Genomic DNA, 9,568 nt, shown 5'->3' with positions numbered 1-9,568 from the left:
CAGGGCAATTGGGGTTGTGACTTGCCCAAGGTCACACAGTGTGTCGTGTCTAAGGCAGAATTTAAATTCAGGTCCTCCTGACTCCAGAGCTAGAGGTCTCCTCACTGCACCACCTAGCTGCCCCTTTGGTTCATGGTTTCTTTTGCAGGATCATCACCCATATTCTGCTCCCCCCAGTCCCCTACTGTCACCACCTGTGGTTGTGTGACCCTAAGGGCTCTCCCACAGTCTGTTATCAACTCTCATGCAACCATCATCTCTGCACAGATGACACCAAAATCTCCTGTCCTCTCCAATTCTTCCTCTCCACAGCTGCCAAATGGATCTTCAGGCACATTTTCCCTCTCAAGAAGTTTCAGTGGCTCCTTACTGCCTTTAGGATAAAACACAAACTTCTGTTTGGCATTTAAAGACCTTCCTGATCTGGCTGCAACCTAGCTTTACAGGCAGATTACCTAACATTACATAACATCTATCTATACGCAAGTCAGGCTGTTGTTCCACACCCACAACACTCCATCTTTGCCTCTGTATCTTGGCACAGGTGAGAAGGCCATGCCAGAAAGGCTCTCCTTACTCACTCCTCCAGCTGCTGGCTTCTTCCCTGTACACCTTAGCTCAAGTGCTTCTCCAGAGACCTTCCTTGATTCCCTTAATTGTTTGTGGCCCCCTCCCACAATCAGTGTGTATTCATCCTGTGTTTACTTGTGAACATATATCCCCTCTATGATACCAGAAGCTCCTTGAAGGCAAGGGCTATTTCATTTTTGTCTGCCTATGTCTAACACAATACCTAGCACACAGTAGGTACTTCAGATGCTTGCTAATTGATTCAGTAATTGGGAAATAGCAAAATTATATGGGTTACAGCATTTACAATAAAAACTGGACTAAGAATGCTTGCAGTCCTCATTCACTTACAATCTGTACCTTTATAAAGGGGGAACAAGGCAGAGACAGGGGGAGATAACTGGCTGAAGGTCGTATAAGTCAGGGGAAGAGCTCAGTATCTTCACACTCTGACCCACTCAGCTCAAATGCTTCCTCTCCATCCAGGATTCTTTCCCCATCTACCCAACCAATGTTCAAAAGATGCTTCCTCCTCCAGGAAGCCAGCCAGGGTTTCTCCAGGTCCAGCTCAAAATACAAGTTCAATTTTCTTTCTGGGATGGCCACCTCCAAAGCTGTTCTAGCACAACATGCTTAGCCTTGGCTGCCAGAAGTGGAGAGGAAGTGGGCTGCTCTAGGAGGCCCGGGAGGCCATTGGAGTCTGTGGTTCTCGCTGAGGTTGGTCTCAAGAACCAGCTCCGCCCACTCCCACCCCCACCCCACCCCATGCAGTCTGCGCTTGCTCACTGCCCAGCTAAGCCAGACTGTAACCTTAGTGATGTTCAAGGCCAAAGCAGCTCCGATTATACGAACCCACGGTGGTTCCTTCATCTTACAAACAGTGAATTCTGTAATGGAAAGAGGGACCTAGGAACCATGGAATTCAAAATCTCCATTTTGTAGATGAAGAAATGGAGGCTCAGACTTGCCTGAGGTAGTGGAAGAACTGCTAGGACTTGACCCCAGGCATCCTGAAGCAGAGATTCTGTAGGGTTTAAAGTGGATGTAGCTCAAGTAGGCTTCCATCATTTTCTTAATATTAATTTAAAAATCCAAATCCTGGATTTTGTCATATCAACATTTTCAATCCCAGGGTTGGAAGCTGTGGAGGTGAACCAAACGTAAGCCTAAGATGAGCCATTGGTACCCCAAAGTTCAGTGCCTCTCCTGTGATCTGGAAGGCCACACTGAAGTGAACTCATTGGTCAGAACTGGCAGCTCTGTGCTGCTAACAGTTTGAGGGCCTGGGGGATTGGTACCCCTCTTTGAAGGAGTGTATACTCAAAATACTCCATTTGGGGAAGGCTTCAGGAGAAAAAGAAAAATCCCTTAAAGGGCCCCAATAACCAGAAGATAGTCTTTAGATTAGTAACAACTCACATTTATATGGTACTTCACCACTTACAAAACATTTTCCTCACAACAACCCTGTGAGGTGGGTAGTAAAAGTGTTATCCCCAGATGAGGAAACTGAGGCTCAGAGAAGCAAATATATTTTCACACAAGCTAATAAGTGGTTTAGGCCACACTTGAACACAGGTATCATGACTCTCTGCCAAAGGTTCATTCTGCTACACCCCTTTCCAGATCCAGCTGGTTGTACTTGCCCTTCCCCCATCATGTGGCCTTTTCTTACATACTTGGGCATGCCAGGTTCCACATGGGGCATCGGATTCCCTCTAATTAACCTTTTAGTGCTTAAAACTAAATTTGACATCAACTCCAAATCCTTCATTTCACACAGGGCAAAACTAAGGGGGTGCGAATGTGATTTGCTCAAGGCCTCAGGTTAAGACAATTTCTGAACAGGAGTCTCAGGCAACCTGAGTCCCAGTGAAAACAGCTCTTTTCAAAGTTTGATCCTTAAGAAAACCCAATGAGTGCCATAGGTATTATCAGAATGTTGCAAATAAGGAAACTGAGACTCCGAGATGAAGTGACTTGTCCATAGTCAAACTAGTAGGTGGCAGTGGCAGGATTTTTCCAATTTTTCCTGACTCCAGGACCAGCTGTTCTTTTCATTAATGGGCACTGCTCAGTCAGGAGCCTGGGACTTGGACACTTGCACTTCGTTTTGACCTCTGTAAAATAAAGTGATTGAGCAATCCCTAAGGTCCCTTCCAGCTTTAAAATTCCACGATAATATCCCACACTTATCAGTAGTCTTGCCTTTATTAATAAATCAACCAACACTAAGCACCTACTATGTGCGAGGCCCTGTGCTTGGCACCAGGAATACAAAGATACCTGATCCAGACCCTGCTCTCAAGGAGTTTACATTATTAATGACACAAATACCACAAAAATCATATGAACCGGAGCGAAACAAGTGCAAAGGAAAAGTGCAACCAAAGCTCACTAAGGGAGGGCTCCACAGAGGTGGCACCAGTTAGGCCTAAATGAGAGGAGCTTCCCATTGCAGGCCCACCCACTACTGTGCTCTTGTCATCCTCCCTACCCTCATCCTTAGCCCCAGCTGCTCTACTTCCTTCTCCCCAGTGAGAATTCCCTAACCCAAATGAACCTAGATTGTATGTCCCCGTCACCACCACCTTCTTCTCTATAGATATGCACTGTCCTATGCAAAATTTAACGTTTAAGTAGAAACTTAATCAAGACAGAAGCCAAATTAGAGTAAAGCAAAAATTCAAGCTGGGCTGGATGCCTAGAACAGAGTTCTGGATGTGGGGAAGAGGGCTCAGTTTGTTAACTATAGAGTTATTTCCATCAAAAGGTTGTGTGTTTTGTTCCAAAGAATGCTCTAATTTCCCTCAAGGATTGGGGGAAATCTATGAAAGTTAGTTCTCCTTATCTGGGGAGCAAGAAATTGTCCTTGAGGTTAGACTCTGAACTCAACAGGCTCCTGCCTATATATGGCTGGCGGACCAGTGCTCCTTATACTCCAACAAAAACAGATTCACGTGCTCTAAATAGGTGGCTGAGGACAATACTGTAAATGTGTCAAATTGTAAAAAACATCATTATGGAAGAGAGGTGCTGAAAAAGATTAAGGGACAGGCCACAGCCTGTCCTCCCCCTACTCTTTACCCTTTGGATGCAGCAGACAGCACAAGTGATGAGTGTAGGAAATTCTTTGGGGTGCCCATGCACCCACTTCCATTTCGGTCCCTGACCTAAAAGGCCATTCTGAAAGCTAATAAAGCCACAGATAACTCACAGTAAACATTAATTTTTGATGGTCTTGTTCCCTCACTCTATAATATTGATCAATCAGTCATGCAAACAACCTTTATCATCTGCTACAAAAAGGAAGTTATGCATACTGAAGCCCTGTCCTCCAAGTCCCTAGCATGGACAGGGGATAATAACACTCTGAAAATTAATCTCTGTTGTGAGTCCTCTGATGTCGAATGAGGCTTGAATTTCGACAGAAGACTTTCTCACATTTGTCGCACTCATAGGGCTTTTCTCCACTATGAATTCTCTGGTGTTGAATAAGATCTGAGTTCTGCCTGAAGGCTTTCCCACATTCATTACATTCATAAGGTTTCTCATCACTATGAATTCTCAGATGCTGAACAAGGTCTGACCGTGTCCTAAAAGCTTTCTCACATTCATTACATTTAAAAGGCTTCTCTCCACTATGAATTCTATGATGCTGAATTAGATCAGATCTCTTCCTGAAGGCTTTCCCACACTGGTTACATTCATAGGGCTTCTCTCCACTATGAATCCTCTGATGCAAAATAAGATCTGAGCTCTTCCTAAAGGATTTCTTACATTCATTACATTCAAATGGTTTCTCCCCACTATGAATTCTGAGATGTGGAACCAGGTCTGAGCACCACCTGAAGGCTTTGCCACATTCATTACATTCATAGGGCTTCTCTCCACTATGAATTCTCTGATGTTCAATAAGGCTTGAGCTACGACTAAAGGCTTTGCCACATTCATCACATTCATAGGGTTTCTCTCCACTATGAATTTTCTGATGGTTAATAAAAGTAGAGATATCTCTGAAGGCCTTCCCACAAGCATTACATTCATAGGGTTTCTCTCCACTATGAATTCTTTGATGTCGAATAAGGCTGGAGCTTCGACCAAAGACTTTGCCACAATGACTACATTCATAGGGCTTCTCCCCACTATGAATCCTCTGATGTTGGATAAGATCTGAGCTCTTCCTGAAGGCTTTGCCACAATCATTACATTGGTAAGGTTTCTCTCCACGATGAATTCTCTGATGTGAGACAACATCTGAATACCACCTGAAGGCTTTGCCACATTCACTACAATCATATGGCTTCTCACCACTATGAATCCTTTGATGTTCAATAAAGTATGAACGCCTGCTAAAGGACTTGTCACATTCACTACATTCATAGGGTTTTTTTCCATTATTAACATTCGGAGGGGTTAGAGGACCTAAATCCTGTCCAAAGCTTTTGTCATATAAATCACATCTCTGGGATCCTTCTCTATCTACAGTTTCTATACAACTTGTAACAGGCGCTGAACTCAGATCATAGCTTTTTTCACACTTGGCATATCCATGCCCTCCCTCTTCTTTAGGGACACCACCTTGGGAGAGAGACATGGGGTTGAAACCACTCTCTTGGGAAGGGAGAGACTGTCTCAGTCTCGTCAACACTACACTTCCCTTCTGCTCGTCTAAATTGTCCTTAGAGTCACAGGCTTCTTCAAGTTCAGGCTCCTGGGGAACAGTCCTTTGCAGTCCTGCCCACAATATGCCCTTGAATTCATCTTCTTCAGAAATTTCCTGCTTTGGAATAACCTCCTTGTTTTCAGTCTCAATCCCATAGTCTGAAATGAGAAATAGAAAATATGGACACCCTTGCTGGGTAAAAGAAATCTGTTGATCTGAAAGAGGAAACAGAATAATGCAAATAAAAACAACTACTAGGCATACCTGATGCCCTTTTAAATCAGAAGGAAGATGGGGAAGTGGAAAATACAGGAAGTAAATGAGAGAAGTTGCTTGACACAGAGAACAAGGTAAACAAAGAGAATGAGGGAAAGCCTTTTGAGAAGAAAAAGGGTGACCAAAGTGGAGAAGGCAGGAATTAATAAGAATAGCAGAAAAGAAGCAGGGAACAGGAGAAGAATGGGCTGATAAGAATGGGACCAGACTGTCTTGAAGGTCCTTTCCAATCCTGTGACTTGGTAAGGCCCCTAAGGAAACTGTCTTCAGATAGCTCTGTGGTCCCTTCCAACTTTACAGTCTGTGACTCTATAAAGTTGAGAGGGGATGAAAGACTACACATGGGGGATGCTGGGTGCATAAGCGATGGTTTGAGGAAAGATATAATCACAAACGGAGGAGAAGAAGGGAAGGCACCAAGACACACAGGATTGGGCAGACTTGGGAAAAAATGAAAAACTTTACTCCTGTTACCTCACTAAAAAGGGGGGGGGGGAGGTCCTACTTCCCTAAGTCCTCTGATGCCTAGATGCTATTCCCACAACTCACCTGGGTAAGCACCTTTCAGGACCTCTCTGTCCTCCACTCCCTGAAGGTTCTGGATGCACAGCCTTTCACCTCTATCCATCTGGGAGGTCAGGTCAGGTTTGGAGACCGGAAACCCTTGTAATGAGAGAGGGAGCTGGGGGACGACGGTTTGGGCTACAAACACAGAGTTCTCCCAGAGTTCAGTGCTAGCACCTGAGTATGCCAGCATGTGGGGGACACAAAGGAGAAAAGGAAATTATATTAGAAAGGGCACTGAAGGGAGTAGAACAAAGTGCCCTTCCATGTGGGGTAGATTAAATCAGTAGCCTGCGTACAGGAGGGTAAGGATCAGCCTCTGCCAAGAACATAAAGTAACAGGGACAGGAACATCCCTCAAGGAGGGAGACTGGGCAGATTCACCAACTACAAACTCACAGAGAGAGAAATGTGTCCACACCAAAAAAAGCTTCCCATTTCTACTTCTGCCCAGATCAGGTCTGGCTTCTAGGCAGCAGACTAGAAAAACTCTATCTACCCAAAGGGAGTATCTCACCCCTGGGCCTAAAGTCAATGAGGTGCTTCAGAAAACCACATAAAAGAGGTCATCAAAAAGCTCATGGGATGAGTTACTTCTTTAGGAAGCCAGATAAAAAGATGAGGGCTTTCTGAAAGGGAAAGAGTCAAGAATGAAGACAGAGGAAGGGCTGGGGTAAACTTCCACTATTATGATGTGCATAAGACAGCATGTCAATATATACTGGGTCAGCCCAAGAGCAGGTGTCTGCCAGCAGTGCCAAGTAAGCGACAGCTAGAGAGAGCATGGCAGAAGCATACACAGATCATCCCAAACTATCCTTTAGTGGGGCCAGGTCAGCACCATATCTGCAATTTACAGTCTTGGAGAGCAGCTGAGAGCACTGAGAGGTGACAGGACTTGCCCAGAGTGACACAGCCAGCATAGGTCAGAAATGGAACATATACCCAGGTCTTCCTGGCTTTCTTGAGGCCAACTCTGCCCACTACAGGCCCACTACAGGCCCACAACTGCCTGAGTGACCTGTTTACAAACAAAACATTTTTCTTGGACCTTTCACCCCTTGCTGTATAACTAGCACAATGTATGAAGGTGTTCCTTTGCTTTCATCAGGGCCATGATAATAATTATTATAAAATAAATAATGCCTTATAATTTACAAAGAACTTTATCTCTATTATGTCACTTGACCCTCACAACTAGGCAGTACCAATATTATTTCCATTTGACAAAGGAGGAAACCGAGGCCCAGAGGCTTGAGGCTGAGTGACTTGAACTCTGTTCTTCTGACTCAAAATCCTCCCTGCTGGCCTTGTGACCTTAGGCAAGTCTTTTTCCTCCGAAAAATGAAAGGGTTGGAGATAGAGGATTTCTGAGGCCCCTGCTGGCTCTAACTCAGATTCTTGAGTCTTTCCTACAAAGTAGGATACCTTACCAACAACTGCCCAAGGGCATGTCCCCTTGGTCCCCTTCAATTCTTACCCTCCAGATTTGAGCAGAAAGGCTTCTTATAGGCAAAGTGAAAGAAGTCTTGGATACCAAATTTTTTAGAAAGAATAAATGGAATGATACACATGATCAGGGATTTATGACTGGAAGGATCCCCAGGGGTTATCTAGTCCAACCTCCTCATTTTACAGAGGAGGAAACTGAGTCTCAGAGGTTAAATGAAGATCACACAGGTAGTATGTTACAGAGCTGGGCTATCATCTTAGCACAGGGCAAAGCATACAGTACAATTCATAAATATCCATTTTCAAAAAAAGACTTTATCTCTTCTTCCAAAATATTTTTTGGTGTGATTACTCCATGTTATTTTTATTACTGGTCACACGTGTATATAATGCTTTTAGATTTCTAAGGACATCATATATTAGCTCATTTGGAGCTTGACAAGTCATGGGACAGGCAGTATCCTAACGTGGGAAAAGCACTGGATTAGAAGCCAGAGCATCAACTCTGCTACCCAATAGCTGTGGAACCTTCAAGGTCTTCAAAATCATCTGGGCCTCAGTTTCCTCATTGGTAAAATGGAAGACTGGACTAGATGATGTTAAGATCTCAGGTCTTAACCAGCACCAATTATATGAATAGTGCTCAGAGGCAGGGAGTCAAAATCCAATTCCCCACATTTTACAAATAAAGAATGCAAGGCCAGAGGGGCCAAAGGTCATACACTGAATGCCAGGTCTCCTGACTCCAAGTCCAGTGGTCATTCTTTCCAGGCACAATGGAGCCAGCACACAGACATGGTACCTGTGTCTTGCCCTCAAGGTGGGAACAAAAAGTCTTTTCCTGAACAAGGTGAGTCTTGGACCAGCACAGGGGTGAACATATTGCACATCAATATTATTATTAATCACTCACGTGTATAGCACTGTGAGCCTAGGAGGGTCTGGTGAGGGTGGAGGGTGGAGAGTTCAAATATAACTATCTTCACTTTTACAGCCATAGAAACAAAGGCCCCAAAAAGCAATGTGACTTCCCATGACCCCTTTGTGAGATGGTGAGGAAAGATGAAGTGACATCCAGGCAGAAGAGGTAACAAAAGAGAAAAGGAACTAGAGGTTACCTGGGACTTGGCTGCTGGGAGCATGGCTGCCATCTTCCAGGGTCCTGCATTCCCCATCTGGACGTGGACTGAGAACCTGAGAAGCAAGTAGGGAAGAGTAAAGGAAAAAGGAACCACGACTGAGCACAGGCCTGACTTGTAGCTTCCCAACAAAAGTCCTGGCATCACTCCCTCACTCACCTGGGCAGGGCCTACATTGTTAGCATTCTCCATCCTCAAGTCCCTGTATGTGCTGGACATAAAGCATTTTCCCTCAAACCAGAGTGGAGACCACATCAGGTCTGGACACCAGAACCCTTCCTGGTGGGAAAGAAACAAGTCAGTGATTTGCATTGGAGATGAGAAAATTTCCAGAGCGCCATCCCAGCCCTCATTCCAACACCTAGCAATCTCCTGCCTGGACTACAATGGTAGCTGAATGGATCTCCTGCCCTCCAGCCTATCTTTTACATAGCTCCTAAAGGAAGCTTATTAATGCAAAAATCTGACAATGTTACTCGCCTTATGCAAAAACATCTAGAGCTCCCATATCCCCTCTAGGATAAAATACAAAGTTGTTAGTATGGTATTCCAGGGCCTCCACAATCTGGCTTCATTTCACATTACCATCTATCAAGCCATTACGTCCTTTACAATGCCAATAAACCCCCATCTCATCAAGTCAAGTTTTTGGCCCTTATGATCCTGCCATGCTCATCTCTGTCTAGTAAGGTCATTGTTCTTCCTCAAGACTCAACTTCTAAATCCTCCACGAGGGGTTCACCCACCATGCCAGGGGCCTCCTCTCTAGATCTGTTAACAATGCACATGCACACAAGCTCTCAATCATCCTCCACTCTCAGTACCCAACCAGCCTACCTCCTTTCCTCATCCCACAGCTCCCTGATGACATCCTTTTTTTCCTGGTTTTTCCTGGGAATTT

At 44.6% G+C, this 9,568-nt stretch overlaps 1 protein-coding gene across 3 annotated transcripts; it reads right to left on the bottom strand.

Moving 5' to 3' along the window:
- Positions 1 to 1,976: 1,976 nt before the first annotated feature.
- LOC118832925 (zinc finger protein 883-like) lies at positions 1,977 to 9,197 on the bottom strand. Of its 3 annotated transcripts, none has more exons than XM_036740318.1 (4): positions 8,827 to 9,197; positions 8,647 to 8,722; positions 6,062 to 6,253; positions 1,977 to 5,394 (listed from the first exon to the last, which is right to left on the bottom strand). In XM_036740318.1, the coding sequence occupies exons 1-4, from the start codon at positions 8,977 to 8,979 to the stop codon at positions 3,950 to 3,952; spliced, it is 1,866 nt and encodes a 621-aa protein (XP_036596213.1). In that variant the 5' UTR covers positions 8,980 to 9,197; the 3' UTR covers positions 1,977 to 3,949. The 3 variants fall into 3 exon arrangements, with proteins under 3 accessions (XP_036596213.1, XP_036596214.1, XP_036596215.1); XM_036740319.1 differs by having other exon boundaries at positions 2,053 to 5,394; positions 6,062 to 6,175; XM_036740320.1 differs by lacking the exon at positions 6,062 to 6,253 and having other exon boundaries at positions 2,053 to 5,394.
- Between the last annotated feature and the right edge of the window lie 371 nt (positions 9,198 to 9,568).

This window comes from Trichosurus vulpecula, chromosome X (assembly GCF_011100635.1).
Source record: "Trichosurus vulpecula isolate mTriVul1 chromosome X, mTriVul1.pri, whole genome shotgun sequence".
NCBI lineage: Eukaryota > Metazoa > Chordata > Mammalia > Diprotodontia > Phalangeridae > Trichosurus > Trichosurus vulpecula.
The sequence above is the reverse complement of the archived record's forward strand: the minus strand, read 5'-3'. Positions and strand labels throughout refer to the sequence as shown.